Here is a 22936-nt window from a genome sequence, read left to right on the forward strand (position 1 = left end):
TTTGAAACATGTATTCTTTGGAGTTGTTGTTTTTCACTAGCCATTCAAGAGCTCAGTTGTCCGCCTTCTCGGCCTTGACGACCCTGATCGTGAACGATGCCTGTCCAGCGTAAATGAGCTTGACCACGCACGTGTACTCGCCCAGCGTCTTGATCTTGTCGTCCATGGCCAGCGCCTCCTTCTCAATCTTGATGCCATGCTCGCCCAGTGCCTTGAGCACATCGGCCTTGCTAACCGATCCGTAAATCGCCTCGTTCTCCTCAGATCCCTCCACAGCGCTTCTCTCAAACTCAATCACCGGCAGCTCCACGACCCGCTGGATCATTGTCTGGTTGCCGAGCGCCGTTGCGTGCACCTTCTGCTGCTGGTCCAAGGCTGCCCGTGAGGGCCCCTCTGCCGCCTTCTCCTCAGCCAGAACCTTGCTGCGGTCGAGCGGCCCGCGCCGCGCAATCACGTAATCGGCCAGGCGCTTCGGGAATAGCTCGTGGCGCATATAAGCCGGGTCCACTTCGATGACTGTGCCCACCGCACCGATCCGCGGAACGTCCTTGATTAGCTTTACAGGGATAGTGGTCTTCTTCTTCAGCCCGCGCTACAAAGAATTAGATCATGTGTCTTTAGGCGCTGCTCGATCCTCTCACAGGTCAGGGTTTGCTTATGTAAACGGCCATTCTTACCTGGAGAATCTGAATGGGCGACCGTGCCAAACCGCTGCTGCTGACCTGCCGACCGAGAAAGTTCATTGTGAATGTACAGAATAGTATAGGGGAGTAGCCAGGGAAAGTGGAAATGGATAGTCGACGGGAGAAGGAGAGCCTGTCGGAATTCGAAGCGCACAGCCAGCAGATAAAAAATCGCTTCAAGCCGGTTCCTGCTTGATAGCCCTTTGATCTGGTGATCACTTTGCCTTGTCTCCCCTGGCCACAGCGGCAGCCACGACGCGCCTTTTCTGCGAAAAAAAACACATGGCCCAAGCCCCTTCCAAACACCATGGTGCTATGTGAACTGGTTTAAATATGAAAGAATTACGTGGAAGTATATGCGGTATCGAGCCACCCACTGGTCAGGGCCTCACGAACATCCCGCCGTCGACTAGCATTGTCGTCCCAGTAACATAAGCCCCGGCCGTCGATGAAAGGTAGATAATTGCAGAGGCAACATCTGCCTTGTTTCCAAGCCGCTTGAGAAGAATGGCACTCTTCACCGTCTTCTTGTACCGCTCATCTTGCTGCTCGTGAAGTTTGCTAACGAAGACACCTGGGGCAAAGGCGTTGACGTTGACGTTGTAGGGCGCAAGCTTTTGCGCCAGATCGCGCGTCATATGAGCCAAACCTGCCTTGCACGATGGGTACAGGGTATTGGTGATAGGTAGGTTTGTCACAGCACTAATACTAGTCACGTTAATAACCCGTGCAGGATCGTCGTCAGTGGCTGTCTTTAGTAGCAGGGGCAGGAACTTTTGGACAAGGGTAAGCGGGCGCTGCAGGGTGATGGTAATGTCGCGCACCATGTCTGACTCGGTCAGCTCAATAAATGGCTTTGGCGTCACCAAGACAGCGTTGTTGATGAGGACATGGATGCCGTTTGGTTCCAGGCGTGCTATTTCTCTAGCGAGCGCCTCGACCTGGTCGTACTCAAGCAAGTCACACACGACATACTGACACTTGCCAGGTCCACTAGCTGTCAGACGCTCAGACTCGCGCTTGAGGTTCTCTTCGTTCCGACTGGTAATGTAGACATTGGCGCCGTTTACGACAAGCCCCTCGGCGGCCATGAGTCCAATACCCGTAGCACCACCAGTAATGACGAAGGTCTTGTTGCTAACAGAGAAGAGCGATGCAATGTCCATGGTAAAGAATATGTATAAGATTGTAGTGCTGCTGAGATAAAGTGCACTCGCTGTACTGGACCCCTATGCATTTTAAGCAGCAGGCTGCGGTCAAGCACGTCTGCTGTGGAAGCTCAGGTCCTTGTTGTGCAAAGAGAGGGGCACAGCTCATGGCGTGCGAAGCAATATCTCGTCATTGTTGGCTCCTAAAGTGGAGACCACCTCATGTTCTTTACAAGCCTGCTATTGTGACCTAGGGGTGCCTTTGGAAGTATGCATAGCTTTCCCACTGTGGGAATGGATTGTTCAACACCTCTAGACCCACATGGGTGATAAAAGAGCATGTAAAGTTTGTAGCCAATGGGCACACTTTTTCATGGTTTGGAAACCCGCGGATGGCATCATGAGGAATGAGGTTCCAGCGACATTAATGCCTCAACCAAGCCAGGACTGGCTTTTTAAATATGAACATAGTGCCAATGTCTATTTGTCTTATTGAGCCTAGATCCTGGTTTTCCATGTGTTAGGAAAGAGAGAAATATGGATACAGCGCCGACAAATACGCCGATTTTGCACCCATGGGCTGTGTATTGGAGCCTACCACGTTGTTTGGGAAGAAGCATGATACTATATCTTCCTTGTGGCCATTGTGTATATCTTATTCTCACCAAACATGTTAAATAGTGTACTGCGACAGGCACTGACTCTTTCACAGCCACGTTTTCTCACAAACGCTATATTATTTGGCTTATTTGTGGCTTTCTGCCACCCGTACCACATTCCTTGTCAATAGGGCCCAGTTATCACAGGTCCAAACTAAGTGGTGGGAACCCCATCCACTAAGAGACTTTCCCTTACGTAGACTATAAATATTCTGCATCCCTAAGGACGCTGGTTGACGAAAACATCATCTCAGTATCTGTTTAGCATACATGGTTTATTTCGACATCTTTAGTATTTTCGATAAAGACAAGCTGTTGTCTTCTCAAATAGTCTGGGCGACAGCAGCTGCATTCTTCATCGGCTATGTCACTTATGCCTTCTTCTTGTCTTTCGGGAGTCAATTCAGGGGTCCGCTTATTGCTCGCTTTGGGATTGTTCGCGACCTGGTTGTATTTGCATCCGGGACATTTGCCGACGTCTGTGAGGATGATTACTACCGATATGGTGACATCTACCATATTGGCGCAAACCGCATTGCATTATCCAACGTCTCTGACTGTCGCCGTGTGCTTGCGTCCCATGACTTTCGAAAGCCAAGATTCCGGTACCAGGCGTTTGATACAATCGGCCCTAACATGCTCTCAAACACAGTGCCTGAGATAAGCAACATACGCCGCCGGCAGATTGGCCCTATGTTTAGGCACGGATACCTTGCCGAGATGGAGCCAGCCATAAAAGAGTGTAGCATCAAAGCGCTCAAGGCGAAGTGGGACAGACTAATCGACGACTCCGGTGGAACAGCCGTGGTGAACTACTACTCGGATTTCTTGCTGATTGTATTTGATATTATCAGTACACTCGGGTTTGACTATCAATTCCGGACGCTGGAAAATAACGGGTCGCAGATAGTGAAGTGGGTTGACGATGTACACCAACTCAATATGTACAGGATTCTCTTTGCATACCCAGCTCGGTTCCCAGCAACGCTTTTTACAGGTAAATCAATCAAGGGCGTCCAGGACTTTCTCGACTTTGGCAACAGAATTACGGAGGAAAGGCGTAAGCAGGTGGAAGCGGGTATGGAGCCGCCAAAGGACATACTACAAGCACTGATTGATGCTGTGGATCCAGTAACAAAGGAGAAGCTGACAACGGCGGAAATAACAGCTGAGAACATCATTTTGCTAATGGCTGGCACCAACTCCGCCTCCTATACCATGGCATGGTTTTTGCACTACATGATGCTGTATCCAGACATCTACAAACGTGCTGTTGACGAAGTCAGGTCGGCATTCCCTCAAGATCACTGCATCGGCTATACAGAGGGACGCACCAAGCTCCCCTTCCTCGACGCTTGCATCTATGAAGTAATGCGTATCCGAGGTGTGACATCTGTTATCTTCCCGCGTGAGGTGCCTGCTGGTGGTGCATCGTTCCAGGGCTACCATTTCCCGGCTGGAACATCTGTTTTCCTGAATTTCGCTGGTTTGAACCACAACAAGGACGTCTGGGGGGATCCACGAAACTTCCGGCCGGATCGTTTCATTGAGAACGAGAACTTGAAGCAGAATGTGTTCACATTCAGCTCAGGTGTTCGTGTCTGCCCTGGACGCAGCCTGGCACACTTTGAGCTCTACACCGTTCTAGCCAACCTCCTCAAGGATTACGATTTCAAACTTCCAGAGGGCTCACCTTGGGGCCCTGATAACGTCGACAAGTTTGGCAACCCGATTCCTATGCCGCGCACATTTGTAACTACAGTCAGACCCAAGTATCCAGAGAGAGACTGCAATGTTCTTATCACCAAGGCTGCATGACCCGTCTTCAGCTAATCAATATACAACTGTCTGAAGCAGCTCAAATTTCCATTCACTGCTAGTTACTAGTTATATCAAATACTGGAGTCACTACGCGTCGAGCCTGAGGAGTATACATTAGCCATTCATTTGATTAATTAATATCCCTTTCAACCGTCCAGGTTATGGCGGATGGTGATGACTGAGCTGCCCAAGGCATGGCGGCTATCTTCCATGTGCATCAGTGGTGTTAGCAATCATTAGGCTTTCGTGAGACATGGGGATCACCACATTGATCCACGATCAGCGGTTTTTTCAGCCTCTTTTTTTTTTTCTCGTCAGCCATCAACTGCAGCGCGCATTTCAGCTCTCTTCGCATTCTTCATTTCGACCGTTTTCTATATACAGCATACACGATGCCCGGAGAGAAGGAAAAGGTGGTGGCCAAGAGCTGCTTTGACTGCGTCAAGTCAATCGAGTCCGTGTACACAGGCGGTCGTGTGGTGATCAACCAGGCTGAAACGCAGCTGTTCACGACATGTAACGAAGACATCGAGGTGCTCGATCTGGCCACTGGTAGCAAGCAGGCGGAGCTCAAGGGGGACACGGAGATTGTGACCTCATTTGCCGTGACGCCCGACAGCACGTACTTGGTATCTGCCAGCCGCAGCCTTCAGATCACGATCTGGGATTTGGCGACGTTCAAGCCTGCGCGCAACTTCAAGGCGCACGAGGCACCTGTGATATCGATGGACATCGATGCAACATCGACACTGGTGGCTACTGGTTCCGCAGACAGCACTGTGAAGGTGTGGGATATTGCGCGCGGGTACTGCACACATAACTTCAAGGGCCATGGCGGTCTGGTGACTGCCGTCAAGTTCCACCCGAACAAGGAGCGCTTGTGCCTGGTCACGGCCAGCGACGACGGCATGGTGCGCGTATGGAACCTGAAGACACGCAAGTGCGAGTCTGTGCTCGAGTCGCATGTCAGTGTTGTCAAATCTATCGATTTCACGCCTGACGGCTCTGTCATGGTGACTGGTGGCCGCGATAGCGTCGTGAATGTGTGGAACTGGGAACGCCGCTCGCTGATCCGCACAATCCCGGTCTACGAGACTGTTGAGGCTGCCGGCCTCTTGCTGCCCGATACTGACCCCAAGGTCGCTGACACACATCCGCAGCACATCATCTACAGCGCTGGCGAGAAGGGCGCTTTGCGACTGTGGGATATGGACACTGGCAAGGAAATCTTTGTCCAGCAAAAGGAGCTGAATGCCAAGCACGCCTTTGTTGATGCCCTGTACCTGCCGCGTGCGCAGCACATTGTCGGCGTCACCAACGACCAGAATCTGCTGTTCTACGATGCCTGCGATAAGCTCGTGCGCGCGCGCCAGATTGTTGGATACAATGAGGAGATCATCGACTTGGCTTACGTTGGCAGCGCACAGACACACTTGGCAGTGGCCACCAACACCGAGCAGCTGCGCGTCTACAACACCGATAACCTCAACTGCGAGCTGGCGTACGGCCACAAGGACATCATCCTGTGTCTCGATGCGCACCGCAATGGCCGGATCGTGGCCACAGGCTCCAAGGACAACACGGCTCTGATTTGGGCCGTCAACATGGATATGCCAGCAAACCAGCGCATCACCTGCATCGCCATTGCTGTCGGCCACACAGAGGCCGTTGGCGCCGTGTGCCTTGCCCTGGCGGACGACTGTCCGTTCATGATCTCCGGCAGCCAGGACCGCACGGTCAAGATGTGGGACCTGTCACCGCTGCGTGCCATCATTAGCAGCCCTGAGTCAGCACTGGAGGCGGTGCGCGAGTCAGGTCCGATCAAGCTGCGCTCGCAGTACACGTTCCAGGCGCATGAGAAGGACATCAACTCTATCTGCCTTGCGCCTGGCGACAAAATGTTCGCCACTGGCTCGCAGGACAAGACCGCCAAGGTCTGGGACACTGCGACCGGCAAGCCCCTGGGCACCCTGCAGGGGCACAAGCGCGGTGTCTGGAATGTTGCGTTTTCGCCTGTTGACCGCGTGATTGCGACGACTTCGGGCGACCGCACAGTCAAGCTCTGGGCGCTTTCTGATTACAGCTGCCTGAAGACACTTGAGGGCCACACGAATTCGGTCCTCAGTGTTGAGTTCATGACCAGCGGCACCCAGCTGATGACGTCGGGCTCTGATGGTCTGCTGAAGCTCTGGAACATCAAGGACTCTGAGTGTGTTCTGACGCTCGACAAGCACGAAGACAAGATCTGGACTCTGGCCAAGCAAAGCGACGAAAAGTTTGTGGCCTCGGGTGGTGCTGACTCGACTATTTATATCTGGCAAGACACGACGCAGAGCGAGATCAACCGGCTGCACAAGGAGGAGGCAGAGATGATTGAGAAGCAGCAGGCGCTTGACAACTTCCTGGTCGCCAAGGACTACCGCAATGCAATCACTCTGGCACTGTCGCTGGATCAGCCGCATCGCCTGCTGCGTATCTTCAGCGACCTGATGATGTCTGTCGAGCATCGTGACACCACTGACGACGCCGAGGGCGCCGATGACTCTGAGAGCTCGGCCATCCTGGGCTCCCTGGCCGTCGATGAGGTTGTGGCCACGCTGGCACCCGACCAGCTCAACCGCCTGCTGGGATATGTAAAGAACTGGAACACGAACGGGAAGTTTTCTAATGTTGCCCAGGCTGTGCTGTACTGCATCCTGTCAAACTACACGACGCAGACTGTGCTGGAGCTGCCGGCCGCCAAGGATCTGATTTCAGCCCTGCTGCCGTACTCGGAGCGGCACTATGCCCGTCTCGATAACCTGCTCACTGACTCTTTCATTGTCGACTACACGCTGCACGCCATGGACTCGCTCAGCCTGATTGCCGGGGATATCGACGACAGCGAGGAGGAGGAGTAAAGCAAATATATTTTCCATATCAAAAACACACTATTTTTCAACCGTCGAAGCGTTCTCGACGAGCGGGTCGCCCTTGTGCAGGTTGTCCAGCTTTGGGATCCACTCGAGCGACCTTACGAACCGGTCCCTGGGCAGAATAATCTCCAGATCCCGCTCAATGCTCTCCAACACACGGTCATACTCTCCAAATGTCTCATCGTACACCTGCTTCTGGTGCTTTTGCCATTTCTTCTTGTGGATCGGCGGCTTCTCATCTGCCGCCTTCCGGTCCTTGTACACTTGCACGATCGATGTCACAAGCTTTCGCTCCACCGATCCCAACTCGCGTGCCAGTTTCAGGAACGCCAGGGTGTTGTAGCCTCGTGTATACAGGAGAGCCAGATCGCTGTGCGTGTTGTCGGTGGATGTGTTTTCAGTAAAGCCTTGTCGGATCTTGGTGGCCAGGATCCGGCTCGTGGGGCGATGGTTCGACACCGTGCGCGGGGCAGCACGCAGGAGCTCGCGGTACAGCTGGCGCCATTGTGCGGTGGTAATTGGGGTCGACATGGCAGCGTAGTTTGGAAGGAAGTGAGGGCGGTGTGCTGTGTGCCCGAATTTCAAAGGCTCAAAAAGCTTGTGTCAGCAAATAATGGAAGGTGATCGGTTTGTGGGTGCCAACAAATGGCAAATGATGGCTACATTTCTCCTTACGTTTAGGCGTTTTCTGTAGACTTGAGTAACCGGACGGTGCTGCAGCCTGGAAGAGGCGTACATGCCCCCCATTCCACGGCTTAGCCACCATCAATACCAAATCAGTCGTATTGGAACAATATCCAAGAGGAGCGTTTCTGGTATTTAGAGATATATAGAGGGTCGTAGAAAAAGCTAGATATACAGTCACCCAGCCAAAGCCGCGGCCTGCCTGGCAAGACTATCAGCTACCTTGTTTCCGGCTTCGTCTTTACCAGCGAGCATGATGTGGGTGTTGCTGCTAGTGGCCTGTACAATCTGCTTGACCAGCTCGGAGTTGCTAGGCGGCTGCGCTCCCTTGCGCACGTCGTTGATGGCATTGATGGCGTACTCAGAGTCGGTGCGGACCTGCACATGCTCGCCAGGCTGGGTCTGTGCGAGCTCAAGTGCCTTGGCAACCGCGGCCAGCTCGGCGCGCTGGATCGTCTGCGGGCCGTTGGCAAGCTTGCCCGCAAAGTTGCGCGGATCATCCCTGCCGAAAAAGATGCCGACGCCAGTATAGTCATTGCCGCCCCTGTGGTCGATAGCGCCGTCTGCATATGCAATAGTAGTGGCCATTTTCTGTCAGGAATGTAAGAAGGAATAAAGTTCAAGGCTGTTGACTTTGCCACTTGGTGGCAAGGAGATACCGAGCATTTAAATAGTGGGCGCGCTACCTGTATCGCAGAGCCTTGGAGGCGCAGCATAGCTATTACCAAACGGTGATGCTGGCCTCTAGTCATGGTGATATCATGGAAACGTCATGGCTAAATCATCGGTCCTAGCCCTGCGGAGACTTGCCCAAAAGTATGCTTTATCCGCCGAGGTTTCGACTCCCAGAAAGCGCCAGTGGCCTCAGGATGATGCGATTAGCCAAGCATTCCTTTCTTTCTCTCACCTGCTTATCATATTTGCTGTCTCTCTCGCAATGTCTACATCATCTGCTAAGCAATCGCTTTGCGACTACGAGCCCCTGCAACAATGCCTGAAGGCCAACAATGGCGACCGGGCAAAGTGCACCAAGGAGTGGGATGCGTTCCAGCAGGCGTGCCAGAAGCGCAAGTAAGTCGTTCGTTTTACACACCAGCAACTCTAATACGATCTGATCCGCAGTGCTATATGACTCAGCGCTGACAACAACCACTCAAGCGCTTTCTAGGCAAGCCGAGCAGGCGGCAAGGGGTCAGAGCATCCCTGCCAAGAGCGAGTGCGAGGCGTGCAAAGCTCCACCGGCAAACTGAGTCTGGCGACCAGTGTGCCGTTTGTCCGACGAACGCTGGCAGCTTTTTTGGGGGAGAGCGGGACTACTGGGACTACAGCCCACTTTTCTGACAAGTGCGCTGCTGGTGGTCATGCACAAAAAGCAGCCCAGCCTTGGGGCGTGAATCAGTTCAGCAGCAATCGCATGGTTTTTTTTTGCAGCCAAGGCGTGATCACGCCAACAGCAGCGCTTAAATATCCTTTTCTCCAACGCGAGTTTTCGGCCTGCTCTTTCTTCTCTTCTACTCTCCTCTCTCCTCTGCTTTAATGAATCTTCCGTGAGACTCGCTCAGCACTAGAACCATACCTGCATAGTCAACTTTATTGAAATGGGAGAGCCAATTACCGACGGAATTTCGCGCAGAAACAGCACTGAGCTCGATGGCAGTAACGGGGGCACGCCACCGCCTGGATATCACTTCCCGACGGCCAAGCTGGCCAAGGCATTGCAGGGTATGCATTGGTGGCTCTGCGCAGCAGCATGATCCAAATCATTTCGGAAAACTCAGCATCGCCAAAACTGAACCTGTACTCTGTCTCCATGTAGACTCGGCAAAGACCCCGCTGGTCCTGGTGGCCTGCGGCTCGTACTCGCCCGTCACATACCTCCATCTGCGCATGTTTGGTAAGAATCCCTCTCTCTCCCCGGCCTAATAGCCTTCAGCTATTGCTGTGAGCGGGGGAAGGGCAGTACATGAAACAGCGGACTGCACCTCCCTCCCCCCGGCGCGCAGCGGGCGGGTTTTCCAAAGGAAAAGTGAGTAATTATTAATCCGGGCACTCCAAACTTTTATATGCTCTTTTAGAAATGGCGGCGGATTACTTTAACCAGCATTCGCGGTACGAGCTGATCGGCGGGTATTTCTCTCCGGTGTCCGACTACTACCAAAAGGAGGGTCTGGCACCAGCACACCACCGCGTCAAGATGTGCGAGCTGGCGACTGAAACCAGCTCGACGTGGCTCATGGTTGATTCATGGGAGTCGCTGCAGCCGTCATACCAGCGGACAGCGGTTGTGCTCGACCACTTTGACGAGGAGCTCAATGGCAACATGGGTGGCATGAAGATGCCTGACGGTAAGTGCCGGGGACGCTGCACAGTGGTATCGTTCACATGGGAAGTGTCTAACTGACGCAGTTCCTCGCACCCACGGGGTTATGCATTTATGCATGTAGGATCTGTCAAGAGGATTCAGATCCTCCTGCTGGCTGGCGGTGACCTGATCGAGTCGATGGGCAAGAAAGACGTCTGGGCCTCAGAGGACGTAAGTACCGCGAAAGGGCCTATGCCAGTAGCTCCTGTGTCACTTGAAATGCATGGTCCGCTCCGGGTCCTGTTTGCCGCAGGAGCGGGTCAGGATAATCCCCGCAGATTGGCTGGCCCGCATCTGCATCCTCGCCATGATCATTCATTAGAACCATGCCCCCGGCTAATGATGTCACTGGCTTCTCCATGTAGCTGCACCATATCCTGGGCCACTTTGGCTGCATGGTAATCGAGCGGACCGGAACCGACGTCTGGGAGTTTTTGCTATCGCACGACATTCTGTACGAGCACAAAGATAACATCCATGTTGTGAAGCAAGTCATCTACAACGACATTAGCTCGACAAAGGTGCGCCTGTTTGTCAAGCGGAAAATGTCCATCAAATACCTGGTGCCCGACGCCGTCATGCGCTATATATTCGACAACTCGCTGTACTGCACCAAACTAACGAGGAAGCGCGACTATGTGTCGTTCGCTTTTGACTAATACTGCGATCACCTTGCGTCTCCTTTCATCGCTCTTATATATTTTTGTCTCGTTTTCCTTCTCCTTACAAGTGCTTTTCTTTTATATTTGCTCGTGTTTCGATATTTTCAGAACCACATATATGGTATTTAAACCCTGCCGCCTGCATCTATATGACGTCCCAATGGCGCCTTTACTGAGTCTTCTTTTGGGCAGGTCCAGTGCTCGAAACTGGGTACAGTGGTGCGATCCGTTGGTTGGCGATGATCTGCTGCAGAACCCAGGTGTTGGCAGCAAAGATCACCATGCCCGCAACCCACAGCATGGTGAACGTGTCTTTGCCCAGAAACTCGAGGTTGTATGCCTGCTGCAGGTACAGGCCCTGCGACCCGAACCACACGGCGACCAGGATCAGGCTCTTGGGCAGCAGGTTCTGTGAGTTGTACGGCCACACGACGGGCAAGAAGCAAATGTACCACATGAAGTACTGCGCTGTGCACACCTTGTTGTACGCGACAAAGGCGAACGTCTGGGTGAATGCTGCAAAGTACAGGTCCTGGCCAAAGGCAAACCCAAGCATGGTGACAACAATGGCCTGCGGTAGGAACGACAGCAGACCCATGACTACGCTTGCCTGCGACTGGAATGTCAGGTATATTGGCAGGAACCACATCGAGTAGTTGTGCCGGTGGTCCTTGCGCGTGACGTGGTACAGGTATGTCTCGTCGACGAATTCGCGCCCATACACGGCGTACATGATAATGTTGAGGGCAAAGAACACGCATGCGCTACTGACAAAGAACTGCACGCGCTGAGCGTTAACTAGCCGCGCAACCCACGATTTGGCGCGCTGGGCGCCTGGCGCAAACACCGAGCTGTCCAGGAACACCAGGATCGGGAGCGCATAAATGATCGGGTAGATTTTCAGATGCACAGCCAAGCCAAACAGCACCGATCCCATCGCCACGTCCTTGCACTGGAATGCATACAGTGCTGCCATGACCGACGCGCAGATCAGCGACTCGGCGCTGCCACGCGTCGAGATATTGGCGACCTGCGGATTCAGCAGCCACAGCGCCGAGTACTTGGCTGCCGCCTGCTCGCCGAGTCCACGACGGCGGATAATTCGGATGATCAGGTCGCCAACGATGCAGTCGCAGAGCACAAAGAGCCACTTGCCAAACGTGTGGTGCAGCCAGATGTTTGGGGTTAGGAGCCAGGCAAGCATCGGCGTGTAGCGGTATGTCGAGCGGCTGTAAGGGCTGCGGCCCTCCAGGACAAACCGTGCAGCGTCGGTGAACACGTTGTAGTCGATGTCAGTGTATTTGACTGTCATGTGCGCGTCCTGCCAGAGCCCGTAGAGGAGCATGCCTATGCGCAGCACCAGGCCGCCAATGAAGACGTTGCGTGTCGTCAGTACCTGATCCAGCGACATGCTTGTGGAATGAAAATATAGACGTGTGGTGAAGAGAGTGCTCGGGAAAAACTGCCTTGGCCGCTCCGACGCTGCTGCATCGTATAAGTGCCAGATCTGATCCACACATTATGGACACCATGGATGCGTGCCAGTCTTCCAGCAAACGTGGATGCTGGAGGTATACAGGTGCAACAAGCGGCATGGCTATATGATCGGCATGGGTGGTATCTGCTCACATGGACGTGCGGAGGGACGTACTGCGCACACCTCAGAAAGACCACACGGCGCATCGACATGGCGGGCGTAGCAGCAGCACATGTCATCGCCAGGCGTGACCTGCAAAGCGGGCCAATCAAAGCTATCCAGCGTTCAGGGCTGTGGAGCATGGAAAAAAGCAAGCCAAAAGGAGGTGCTTCAATCAACAGCCGTTTTCTTCTTCTTTTGCTTCTACTCAATCGCCCTCCCAAACTTTCCCTTTCTTACATTACCACGATGGTCAAGTCGACGATTATCGCACGCGTAGTGGACGGTCTGCCACTGGCCGCCTCGATGGACGACGAGCAGGCGGAGTCGGAGCTGGCTGGCTACAAGTCGCAGGCCAAGGCAATCTTCAAGAAGCTCAATCTGCAGTCTGAGCCAATGTGCTCGATTGAGTCGGGTCCCTACTTCCTGCACTACGTGGTGGACCAGGGCGTGTGCTACCTGTGCATCTGCGAGCGGTCGTTCCCGCGCAAGGTGGCATTCAGCTACCTGGATGAGCTGGCCAAGGAGTTCCACATGAGCTACGGCAGCGAGGTCGAGAAGACGAACCTGCGGCCGTACGCATTCATCAAATTCGACACGTTTATTCAGAAGACAAAGCGCATTTACGAAGACTCGCGGACGCAGCAGAACCTGTCGCGGCTGAACGAGGATCTGAGGGATGTCACACAGATCATGACAAAGAATATGGAGGATCTGCTCTGGCGCGGAGACAGTCTGGACCGCATGAGCTCGCTGTCGGACCGGCTGCGCGACCAGTCGGAGAAGTACCGGAAGGACGCCAGGAGGCTGAATCTGGAAGCGCTGTACCGCAAGTACGGAATTCCGGCCGCCATCATCCTCGGGTTCCTGCTGATTCTGTACCTGCGGTACAAGCTGTTCTAAGTTTTTCCATTAGAGAATCAAGGATGAATCGGCTGTTTTGTGAAACTTCTAATATCCCGAGGATGTGGAGACCAGAGGATGTCTAAATTAACGAGCACCGCGTGCAGAGGGCCAGAACCGTGGTTGCCTTGCAAACAAAAGACTGTCGGGCCGGGGCTGCATCTCGTTTTGCACTGCAAGAATGGCCAGCAGAGACCACATGCCCAGGTTTTTCTTTTCAAGCTCAACCGTTTTCACCGCTTTTCCATGCGAACGCGGCACCTCCTCTGCTTCCGATATAGTTGCCGGGCTATTCCTGCTTCCTGCTTCCTGCCTCTCTTCTCCTTCCCCTTCTTCCCCCACATTGTCATTATTATTATCTTTATTCGCTTACATTCACCTACCCACATTTCACTGTTTTTCGTTATGACGACAGATACACCAGTGCCACTTGGCTTGGATATCGAGAGCACGCACAGCGGCGACCCCAAGCAGACGAAACAGATAGTCGAGCCAGCGTCGATACGCCGACAGGTTGGCCGCAGTGTGTTAACGCTGGGTGATGAAGGATACTTGCTGCGCAGCATCGACACTCCGGACAGAACACTGCTGGTCAGGTTCAACGGTTCGGTGCTAGCAAAGGGTATGTGTAATGTAGCAAGGGCGGTCCAGCACTAGCATATGGCGAAACTGCATCTTGTGCCTGGTCTAAATGCTGTTGTTTGCACACGAGCCACGTAGATGATGGCACCCACACTCCTTCAGAGGCATTGACGAGGGATAGCAGCGAAGGTGCAAGCGAGGACACAAAGAGGTCGATTGAGGTCCACGGCGTGGCAGGCATTTTCGGCCTAGAACTCTTCAGATACTTGCTGGTGATTACCAGCAGTCGAGACCGTGGCAGTATTGACGGAAGCACCATATATGAAGCAACCAAGGTCGTTGCGCTGCCGCTTGACTACGACAGCGGCGCAAAGCACATTGACAGAATTCTTCGGGCGGCCAGCAAGGAACAACTGAAGCAGCACGAACGCACAGCAAGTGATACTGGTACGCCTGCATCTGGGATTATGTCGCCAGAGGAGACGCCAGACCCCGATAGCTCGAGTAGCGCGAATCCGGGTCGCAAGCAGTCGACCAGCTGGCTATCCCCGCAGCTTTCAAAGCTGCTAGGCATGAGCAAGAAGAAAGTAGAAGAGATAGATTTGTCAGAAGACACTGCCGGCTCGCCTACACATGAGCAGCAGCAGCCACCGCAGCAGCAGTCACCGCAGCCGCAGCACTCTGGGAGTCATACACCAGCAGAAGAAGCGGCTGGAGATGGCAAGGCTGGATCGTCGGCTCATCGTATGGAGTCACGGATTGTAGAAGAGATCCGGCGTGTGTTTGGAGCCAGCGGCATGTTCTACTCGTATGGCTATGATCTGACACGGTCTCTAGAGGCCAAAAATGGCCAAGCAGCAGTGGCTGAAGACACTGTGCTTGCCGATATAGTTGATGGCGATTACTGGTTTAACAACCATCTCCAGAAGCTGCTGCTGAAGAATTCGGCTGCTGCCTGGGCATTGCCGCTGGTGCAAGGGTGTGTGCAGATTGCAATGTGCTCGGTGGCAGACGGCGACTCGTTCCAGGTCAGTGTGGTGTCCCGGCGCAGCTGTCGGCGTGTTGGCGTGCGGTATGAGCGGCGTGGGGCGAACGCAGACGGATATGTGGCGAACTTTGTCGAGACCGAGCAGATCTTGTCGTTTGAATCGGGAGACGGGAAGCAGTTTGCGAGCTTTGTGCAGACTCGCGGATCAATGCCCTTCTTTTGGAAGCAGCCGGCAGCTGGACTGCACCCAGTCCCTGTTGTATTGCGCGACGATGCTTCCAACGCCAATGTGTGTGCCCTGCACTTGGAAAGAGAGGTTGGGCGGCTGGGACGGCAGGTTATTGTCAATCTGGTGGAGCAGAAGGGCCGTGAGGACATCGTCGGGTCAAAGTACGCAGCGCTGGTCGGTGAGTGCGTGGCAAACGAGATGGTTGACGCCCAGGCGATCCGGTACATCCCGTGGGACTTCCACCACGAGACGCGCGGGATGCGGTTCGAGAACCTGAACCAGCTGTTGGAGCAGCTGCAGGGCGAAATTGCGCGCATGGGCTATTTCTGGCAGGCAGACGAGCAGTTGCTGATCAAGCAGTCTGGGGCGTTCCGCGTCAACTGCATGGACTGTTTGGACCGCACGAATGTGGTGCAGAGTGCAATTGCGCGGTATGTGCTTAACGAGCAGCTGGTGCGCCTGGGAATCCATGCAGCGCCCGAACTCGGCCTGAGTGCCTACAGCGGACTTGAAGCGACGATGAACAACCTGTGGGCAAACAACGGCGACTACATCAGTAGACAGTACGCCGGCACATCGGCAATGAAAGGCGACTTCACACGCACCGGGAAGCGCAACTTTGCTGGGGTCATGAGCGATGCGTCGTACTCGCTAGCACGGCTGTGGATAAACACGTTCAGGGACTACTTTTCGCAGTCGGCATTGGACTTCATCATGGGCAGCCAGACATCCGTCGACGTGTTCCGCACACTGGTTGACCTGAAGTCGCGCGAGCCTGACCACGCACTGCAGCTGGGGCGGGCGCGGGAGGCGGCAATCGAGGCCAGCATAGCTATTGTTGTGCATGACGGCGAGTATGTGCAGCTGGCGCTGGTTGTGCGGTCGCCAATGCAGCTGGGCGTGAGTGTGATCCGACATGAGTCAGACGCGGTCATGATACTAACGGATGTGGCGATGTATGTGTGTGGATACCACTACCAGATGGAGAGGGTGGAGGAGTTTGTCAGGGTGGAGCTCAAGGACATTACAGCTGTGCAGCATGGGGCGTATATAACCGATACGGCGATGCCGCAGGCCTTGGATGTGGCCAGGAATAATGGCATTGTGCTGTATTTCGCCAAGGGCGTAGCCCAATTCAACTCGGGCACTGTGCAGGATGCTTCTGAGATCAGGAATGGGTCTGGAGAGCGAGAGTCGGACCTGAAATCCGTCGATATGTCATCGTCGGCCTCGTCAATCGCCTCCACAGCGGATGGGCAGCCTAAAGCAGCGGAGCCCTCCACAGACAGGCCAGCTACGGGAGATGAGCCGGGCGAGAGCTTCCTTGCCTGCAAGCTGGCGGACGAAGCGCAGGTAGTAATGCAGCTAGTCCCCGGCCAGCCATCAACAGCAGTCGGTGCATCTGCGTCGAGCAACCAGCTGTCGGCACTGTCGCTGGCGCGGCTCAAGTCGCTGGAGGACCAGTCGCCGGAGATGCTGGCCGAGTGCCTGTGCTCGATGATCCAGTCGGCCAAGACCAACGCCGACGCGCAGTCGTACTCGGGCGGGCAGTTTGTGCTAGATGCGCCGATTATCAGCGCGGCGGAGGCGAAGCGCAAGGTCAGCGTCATGAGCAAGGTGACGAAGAAGATCCACCACGCATTCTGGATCTAGCAAGTCACGTGCTCTAATGATAAGCACAGTTCGTCGCACTGGAAACCGTAGGCAGCTGTGCTTTTTTTCTCTTTAGCTCGCTTCACTGAAAAAAGAAAAAAAAACTCTAGCATTCTTTTCACATGCAAAATGGGCGACACAGGACCCGAGAAGAAAGTGGATCCGATCATGGAGGACTATGCGCGCAAGATCCTGGGCAGGGACACTGAGCTGCCGGAGGACTACGCGTCGATGATTATAGAGTCGCGGCGGCGTGGGCGCGCCGGCGAGGAGCAGCCGTTCCTGAAGCCGCACCGGTGCGACAAGCACCTGCAGGATTTTCTGGACGGGCTGTTTCTGTATGAGGCATGGGAGCCGTGCAAAATCTACTTCAAGTGCCTGGGATCCAAGATGGGCGAGGAGCCGGAGCGGTACAAGCTGAAGGGCGACCCGGAGTCGCTCAAGCGATAAGCGGGATTGCTTAGGGAAAGAGGTGGGGAGGTTTTTAAAATGAAAAAAACTTAAAAAGGAGACTAAAAGAGTGAGACGGTGTAAGTTTATGCCTACAGGGGCAGCAGCAGGGAGAAGCGTTTAGACGACGATGTCCTTGTTGTCGGGGGCCACCGGCAGCTGGTTCTTCCGGAAGGCCTTGTAGCCAGCAGGCTCGAGCGGGTCCTCCTCGTGCTGCGACGGGCGGTAGTGGCGGATGTACTGCAGGGCGTTGAGCTCAAACTTGTGCGGCTCGATGCCCAGATCGGCGAAGGTCTTGACGGCGGCATCCTTGCTGGGGATATCGTCGATAGACATCAGGTCGACCTCGTGATGGCTTGTGTAGTGGTAGGGCAAGATGTCGGCGATCTTGGCGGCCAGGCGCAGCATCTTGGGCGGCAGGTCGACCTGCCACAGCTTCTCGTGCAGGAGCAGGTTGACAACATCGATGAGCTCCTGGCGCGTGTACTCCTTTGGGTTGTAGAGGTCGTAGGTCTCGCCGACAGTCGCCTCGTCGTCGCGGATGATGTCGATGGCGTGGGCCACGTCAGAGACGCACACGGGGCGCACCTTCTGCTGCCCCTTGTTGACCGTCATGTAGAAGTACTTGAACCGGCCCATGTTGTTCAGCAGCTCGTCCTCGTAGCCGTACATGGTCGCGGGCCGCACAATGTTGGCGCCGGGGAAGGCCTCGCGCACGCGCTGCTCGCCAAAGGCCTTGGTGACCAGGGCGTCGGAGTGGGCGTTGGTGCGGGCATTCAGGTTCGACACGTGGATCAGGCGGGACACGCCCGCGTCGCGCGAAATCTCGGCGATCCGCTGGGCGCCCTCGACGTGAACCTGGTCGAAGGAGAAGTTTTTGGTCTCCCAGTTGCGGCCGATCAGGTTGATGACCACGTCCGAATGGCGGACGCACTCCTCGATCTGGTACGGGTTGCGCAGGTCGAATTCCATCGGGATGATCATGCCCAAGGTCGCCCGTGGGCTTCAGGTGCCGCGCCAGCTCGTACATGCCGCGGTACGGCACAATCACCTTGGTTCCCTCGCGTGCCAGCCGCGCAACCACATAGCGCCCCAGGAAACCGGTGCATCCGAACACAGTCGCAACCTGGCCGTTCCACGACTGGCGGCCGTAGTTTCCGCGTCCGACATAGACCTTGCCCGTGGTCTTGCGGATAGCAATATCAGCCTTGCCGCGCTTGGCCACAAGCTGCGCAGCCGTGTCTATAGAGAGTGGTGTGTTATCAGTACATGTTGCAGCGTGCCGGGGTGAGTGAATCTCCCTGCCTGGACTGAATGGCCACGACGCTTACTCTTGAGTCCGCGATTCAGAGGATTGGCAAACATTTCGGCGGTTTAATTGAATGAATCGAGAGAGTGGAAAATATAAGAGCAAAAACCGTGAATTGAAGAAGCAGCAAAAAGGCGTCAAGGCCACTGAGACAGCTCAGTATACCGGCAGGTAGCATGGACTGCTATTTTTCTTTATCGCTGCTTCAAAAGCCCGCGCCCACGGCCAGGACATCTAATCTCAGCCGTCACGTGCAGATCACATCTGGTGATTGCATGGGAGAGATCAGATCAGTGGATCCACGGCGCATCCGAGCAGTGTCCAGGATGCCGCCACTGCCCCCTGACCCGGCGACCGATGGGGCGGCGATTGGCAGCACAGCAGGGGCAGGTGCCGCTTATCAGGCGCAGCATCGGTGCCAGCAAGCCAGGGCCACAGCGCCAACGCAGTAATGCGCCGCCGGTGGCGCTCCTCTCTCCCGTCCAGATCCCCAAGTGGTGACTCCTTACGGACAGGGGCTGCAGCCCTGGGCCAGAGTCCTGGGCAGCTCGCACTTTGGTCGCCGTGCGCAAGGGATAAACCGAACAGCCGCATCGTGTACCGCGCTATGTGGTGCTAGAGGCGATCAGGTGACAGAGATGCCTGCTCCAATATATGCGGCATGGCGTCACACGGCTAGGTCAGATTGCAGTCATTGCGCATGACCTGCAGCACATAAACACTTAGAGTGGGCATAGGCACGCAGGAGGGTACAGATGGTAAAAAGGTTATGCTCAGATGTCGACGGGTCGGACGGGAAGGAAGCCTGTAGAATGGGCAGTCCTGCAGCAGGTCTTTCGGCCGCTCATCGATGATGGCCCGGGTTGCCTATTGCGGACAGCGGTGTGCAACACTGCAGCGTCAGGAATAGCAGGGCTGCTTAGCGTGTGAGAAAGGGGAAAAATCGTGTGAACAGGTGCGAAAAAATAATGCAGCACAATGTACAGCGGCAGACAAAAGATTGGCGTCAGGAACGGCCAATCACAATAGTGACTGGCCACGTGGCAGCGTGCGGATCCTGGGTAAGCGGGCGGGACAGAAAAAGTATAAAAGGGGGCCCTCCCGGCGCAGACCTGGCAGGCAGCATCGACATACTTCCTCAACCCCAAGCAACCAAGCAACCCAAGCAACAGCCTCATCCAAATCCAAGAAGCAAATCCAGCCATGACATCGTCTGCCAAGTACACTGCTGCAACCAGCCAGCAGGCCATGGAGCTCGAGAACGAGTACGGAGCACACAACTACCATCCGCTGCCGGTGGTCATCGCGCGTGGCGAGGGCGTGCACGTGTGGGACCCCGAGGGCAAGAAGTACTATGATTTCCTGTCGGCATACTCGGCAGTCAACCAGGGCCACTGCCACCCGCGCATCGTCAAGGCGCTGGTAGACCAGGCATCCACGCTGTGCCTGTCGTCGCGCGCATTCTACAACGACAAGCTGGGAGCCGCCGAGAAGTTCATCACCGAGTTCTTTGGCTACGAGATGATGCTGCCAATGAACACCGGCGCCGAGGCTGTTGAGACAGCGATGAAGCTGGCGCGCAAGTGGGCGTACCTCCACAAGGGCCTGGACAACGACGGGTACATCCTGGGCGTTGACGGCAACTTCCACGGACGCACGGTGGGCATCATCTCGCTGTCGACAGACCCCGAGTGCCGCACAGGCTTCGGGCCATTTGTGCCGAACATCACAGCGACGAACCCGGACACGGGCATGAAGCTGCGGTACAACCACGCCGAGGACCTGGAGGCGGTGCTGGAGGCGCACGGCGACAAGGTGGCAGCGTTCCTGGTGGAGCCGATCCAGGGCGAGGCCTGGAATCAAGGTTCCGGAGCCCGGGTACCTGAAGCGGTGCTACGAGCTGTGCAAGAAGCACAACGTGCTGTTTATCTGCGACGAGATCCAGACGGGCATCGGGCGCACGGGCACTCTGCTGGCGATCGAGCACGAGCAGATCCGGCCGGACATTGTGATTCTGGGCAAGGCGCTGTCGGGCGGAGCGTACCCGGTCAGCTGCGTGATGAGCTCCAAGGAGATCATGCTGTCGATTAAGCCCGGCGAGCACGGGTCGACATACGGCGGCAATCCGATTGCGTGCGCGGTTGCGGTGGCGGCGCTGGAGGTGGTGCGTGACGAGAAGCTGACGGAGCGCGCCTACGAGCTCGGGCAGCGGTTCCGTGAGGGTCTGCGCAAGATCCAGTCGCCGCTGATCAAGGATGTGCGGGGACGCGGGCTGCTGAACGCCATTGAGGTCAACCCGATCGAGGGCAAGACGGCGTGGGACCTGTGCCTGCTGCTGCGCGACCGCGGGCTGCTGGCCAAGCCCACGCACGACACCATCATCCGGCTGGCGCCGCCGCTGACCATCACGGCCGAGCAGCTCGACGAGTGCGTGGAGATCATCGTCAAGGCCATTGCCGACTATTCACAGTAGACCAACTGCTTTCTGTATTCTCAATTTAATCCATTACTGCAAACAGCACATTCCCGATCAAAGGAGTCGCCACGCACAAACGCAGGGACTCAGCCGCCAGCCATCGGTAGGCCGCTGTCTCCTCGGTATTCTCCACTAATAGTTCCACGCTTCTTGACAATGCATTTCATTAGATGGTCGGCGCTGGCCATGGCGCTCCTCGGCAGCGGGCGTGCAGGCAGCACCGAGTCGTTCACAGAAGACCTGGTGGTGCAGGTGCTGCCCGACAACAAGGTGCTGCTGCATTTCGAATTCAACCTGCAGCGGCCACAGCCCACCAGCAATGACACCCAGCACCACTACCACATGTTCCCGCGGCAGCTGGGCGAGATCGCGCACCGGCACAACGTCGAGTCGCTGCATCTGCAGTTCACACAGGGCAACTGGCGCGCCGAGCAGTGGGGCGCGCCAACAGTGAATGCGCAGGGCGTCGGGGCCGAGGTGTTTGCAAGGATCACCAACGACAGCGACGCGGACTGGCGCGGGCTGACGAATGCCCTGTCGGGGGTGTTCTGCGCGTCACTGAATTTCATCGACACGACCAACACGAACAGGCCGCGGAGGTCGTTTGCGGGGGCGCGGCACGCGCATCTGCCGCGCGAAAACGTGTGCACCGAGAACCTGACGCCGTGGATCAAGCAGCTGCCGTGCCAGGGCGTGGCCGGGCTGGGCGCATTGCTGAACCCCTACCGCCTGTACAATATGCATTTCCACGCAATGGCGGTGGATCTGGCGCCGCGCTCCATCGGCGGCCAGCCGGTGCTGGCGTACAAGCAGACGCTGGCGGTGGTGGTGGACCCAAAGACGTTCGGGCTTGATGGCCAGTGGACGCTGGCGCAGCTGGTCGACAGGGAGATGCGCCCAGCATGTGCCGTCGCCAAGCGCAGCACTGTCCGCGTGCTGCAGAGTGACCGGGTGGAGCTCGTGCCAGCGCCCGACCGCGTCGACGCAGTGAACGGGCATACGGTCAGCGTGTACGATGCGGCAGCGCGTGGCGGCGAGCTGACGGACGTGAGATTCACAATGAGCAGTGGCCGGGCGGGGCGCCAGCGGGCCACGCCGCCGGCCATCGTGGCCCATAGGTTTGTGACAGGCCATGGCGGCAGCAGCGGCGGCGTGGAATGCGCCATTGTCAACCACAGCGACCAGCCCATGCGCGTGTCATACATGGACTCGCTGCCGTGGTACCTGCGTCTGTACATGCACACGCTGACGGCGCAGGCCGAGTCGCTGCTGAATGGCGAAACCCACAGCCTGACGCCTGCCTACATGCTCTATACGCCGGCAGTCGACCGCGGGCGCCCGGCGCTGGTGGAGCTGGAGCTCGATCTGCCGCCGCAATCGCGCGTCACTTTGCGCTACGACTTTGATAAGGGATTCCTGAAGTACTCGGAGCACCCGCCGGATGCCAACCGCGGCTTCAACATCGGCCCAGCCATTGTGACGTATACGCCCAAGGAGGCCGACCTGGCATGCACTGTGGGAGCAATGCTCGGGGATGCTGTCCAGCCAGAGGAATGCGTGGCTCGCGTGTACACCGAGCTGTTCCTGGCCAGTCTGCCGACGCCCGATTTCTCGATGCCGTACAATGTCATTACCTTTACGTGCACCATCCTGGCGCTGTTCTTTGGCCGCATGTTCAATCTGCTCACACGCGACTTTGTTGTGCTCCGCGGAGGTCAGAAGGACAAGAAGAAAGACTAGGCAATAAAATCTACCAAACCGACCCGCGTGTATTGT

General features: G+C 55.9%; 16 protein-coding genes across 16 annotated transcripts; 10 read left to right on the plus strand and 6 right to left on the minus strand.

Annotated features, from left to right (window-relative positions):
• Positions 1 to 52: 52 nt before the first annotated feature.
• DL89DRAFT_291844 (uncharacterized protein) lies at positions 53 to 743 on the minus strand (the record flags this gene model as incomplete). Its single annotated transcript, XM_040890237.1, has 2 exons — positions 53 to 592; positions 678 to 743. The coding sequence occupies 2 exons, from the start codon at positions 741 to 743 to the stop codon at positions 53 to 55; spliced, it is 606 nt and encodes a 201-aa protein (XP_040744836.1).
• On the minus strand, positions 605 to 1988 carry DL89DRAFT_123299 (NAD(P)-binding protein). Its single transcript, XM_040883236.1, has one exon. It carries the CDS (start codon positions 1847 to 1849, stop codon positions 1064 to 1066), a length of 786 nt encoding a protein of 261 aa, XP_040744837.1. The 5' UTR covers positions 1850 to 1988; the 3' UTR covers positions 605 to 1063.
• Positions 1989 to 2697: 709 nt separating this feature from the next.
• On the plus strand, positions 2698 to 4462 carry DL89DRAFT_266341 (cytochrome P450 4F12). The gene has a single exon (XM_040887053.1). The coding sequence runs from the start codon at positions 2761 to 2763 to the stop codon at positions 4306 to 4308; it is 1548 nt and encodes a 515-aa protein (XP_040744838.1). The 5' UTR covers positions 2698 to 2760; the 3' UTR covers positions 4309 to 4462.
• A 199-nt stretch (positions 4463 to 4661) lies between these two features.
• On the plus strand, positions 4662 to 7211 carry DL89DRAFT_245047 (WD40 repeat-like protein; the record flags this gene model as incomplete). Its single annotated transcript, XM_040885083.1, has 2 exons — positions 4662 to 6075; positions 6103 to 7211. Exons 1-2 carry the CDS (start codon positions 4704 to 4706, stop codon positions 7209 to 7211), a joined length of 2481 nt encoding a protein of 826 aa, XP_040744839.1. The 5' UTR covers positions 4662 to 4703.
• Positions 7212 to 7241: 30 nt separating this feature from the next.
• DL89DRAFT_291848 (uncharacterized protein) lies at positions 7242 to 7757 on the minus strand (the record flags this gene model as incomplete). Its single annotated transcript, XM_040890238.1, has 1 exon — positions 7242 to 7757. One exon carries the CDS (start codon positions 7755 to 7757, stop codon positions 7242 to 7244), a length of 516 nt encoding a protein of 171 aa, XP_040744840.1.
• Positions 7758 to 7922: 165 nt separating this feature from the next.
• Positions 7923 to 8531, minus strand: DL89DRAFT_123317 (ribonuclease H-like protein). Its single transcript, XM_040883237.1, has one exon. The coding sequence runs from the start codon at positions 8496 to 8498 to the stop codon at positions 8088 to 8090; it is 411 nt and encodes a 136-aa protein (XP_040744841.1). The 5' UTR covers positions 8499 to 8531; the 3' UTR covers positions 7923 to 8087.
• A 271-nt stretch (positions 8532 to 8802) lies between these two features.
• DL89DRAFT_266343 (uncharacterized protein) lies at positions 8803 to 9471 on the plus strand. The gene is made up of 2 exons (XM_040887054.1): positions 8803 to 8981; positions 9079 to 9471. Exons 1-2 carry the CDS (start codon positions 8848 to 8850, stop codon positions 9158 to 9160), a joined length of 216 nt encoding a protein of 71 aa, XP_040744842.1. The 5' UTR covers positions 8803 to 8847; the 3' UTR covers positions 9161 to 9471.
• A 270-nt stretch (positions 9472 to 9741) lies between these two features.
• DL89DRAFT_266345 (Nucleotidylyl transferase) lies at positions 9742 to 11071 on the plus strand. Its single transcript, XM_040887055.1, has 4 exons — positions 9742 to 9804; positions 9986 to 10255; positions 10355 to 10443; positions 10638 to 11071. Exons 2-4 carry the CDS (start codon positions 9988 to 9990, stop codon positions 10929 to 10931), a joined length of 651 nt encoding a protein of 216 aa, XP_040744843.1. The 5' UTR covers positions 9742 to 9804; positions 9986 to 9987; the 3' UTR covers positions 10932 to 11071.
• On the minus strand, positions 10902 to 12381 carry DL89DRAFT_266346 (GPI mannosyltransferase 1-like protein). The gene has a single exon (XM_040887056.1). The coding sequence runs from the start codon at positions 12343 to 12345 to the stop codon at positions 11104 to 11106; it is 1242 nt and encodes a 413-aa protein (XP_040744844.1). The 5' UTR covers positions 12346 to 12381; the 3' UTR covers positions 10902 to 11103.
• Positions 12382 to 12819: 438 nt separating this feature from the next.
• DL89DRAFT_291852 (snare-like protein) lies at positions 12820 to 13473 on the plus strand (the record flags this gene model as incomplete). Its single annotated transcript, XM_040890239.1, has 1 exon — positions 12820 to 13473. The coding sequence occupies one exon, from the start codon at positions 12820 to 12822 to the stop codon at positions 13471 to 13473; it is 654 nt and encodes a 217-aa protein (XP_040744845.1).
• Positions 13474 to 13852: 379 nt separating this feature from the next.
• Positions 13853 to 14572, plus strand: DL89DRAFT_266348 (uncharacterized protein). Its single transcript, XM_040887057.1, has one exon. It carries the CDS (start codon positions 13879 to 13881, stop codon positions 14128 to 14130), a length of 252 nt encoding a protein of 83 aa, XP_040744846.1. The 5' UTR covers positions 13853 to 13878; the 3' UTR covers positions 14131 to 14572.
• A 280-nt stretch (positions 14573 to 14852) lies between these two features.
• DL89DRAFT_222007 (uncharacterized protein) lies at positions 14853 to 16382 on the plus strand (the record flags this gene model as incomplete). Its single annotated transcript, XM_040884559.1, has 1 exon — positions 14853 to 16382. A coding segment is annotated over one exon (1530 nt), but the record flags the coding sequence as incomplete, so codon positions are not given.
• Positions 16383 to 16622: 240 nt separating this feature from the next.
• DL89DRAFT_123403 (uncharacterized protein) lies at positions 16623 to 17435 on the plus strand. The gene has a single exon (XM_040883238.1). The coding sequence runs from the start codon at positions 17055 to 17057 to the stop codon at positions 17373 to 17375; it is 321 nt and encodes a 106-aa protein (XP_040744848.1). The 5' UTR covers positions 16623 to 17054; the 3' UTR covers positions 17376 to 17435.
• A 60-nt stretch (positions 17436 to 17495) lies between these two features.
• Positions 17496 to 18740, minus strand: DL89DRAFT_256358 (NAD(P)-binding protein; the record flags this gene model as incomplete). Its single annotated transcript, XM_040885437.1, has 3 exons — positions 17496 to 18378; positions 18404 to 18617; positions 18707 to 18740. The coding sequence occupies 3 exons, from the start codon at positions 18738 to 18740 to the stop codon at positions 17496 to 17498; spliced, it is 1131 nt and encodes a 376-aa protein (XP_040744849.1).
• Positions 18741 to 19887: 1147 nt separating this feature from the next.
• Positions 19888 to 21241, plus strand: DL89DRAFT_313467 (ornithine aminotransferase car2; the record flags this gene model as incomplete). The annotated part of the gene is made up of 2 exons (XM_040891008.1): positions 19888 to 20514; positions 20549 to 21241. The coding sequence occupies 2 exons, from the start codon at positions 19888 to 19890 to the stop codon at positions 21155 to 21157; spliced, it is 1236 nt and encodes a 411-aa protein (XP_040744850.1). The 3' UTR covers positions 21158 to 21241.
• A 105-nt stretch (positions 21242 to 21346) lies between these two features.
• Positions 21347 to 22900, plus strand: DL89DRAFT_222142 (Gpi16 subunit, GPI transamidase component; the record flags this gene model as incomplete). Its single annotated transcript, XM_040884572.1, has 1 exon — positions 21347 to 22900. The coding sequence occupies one exon, from the start codon at positions 21347 to 21349 to the stop codon at positions 22898 to 22900; it is 1554 nt and encodes a 517-aa protein (XP_040744851.1).
• Positions 22901 to 22936: the final 36 nt, after the last annotated feature.

Source organism: Linderina pennispora (genome assembly GCF_002104995.1).
Source record: "Linderina pennispora strain ATCC 12442 chromosome Unknown DL89scaffold_4, whole genome shotgun sequence".
Classification (NCBI taxonomy): Eukaryota; Fungi; Kickxellomycota; class Kickxellomycetes; order Kickxellales; family Kickxellaceae; genus Linderina; species Linderina pennispora.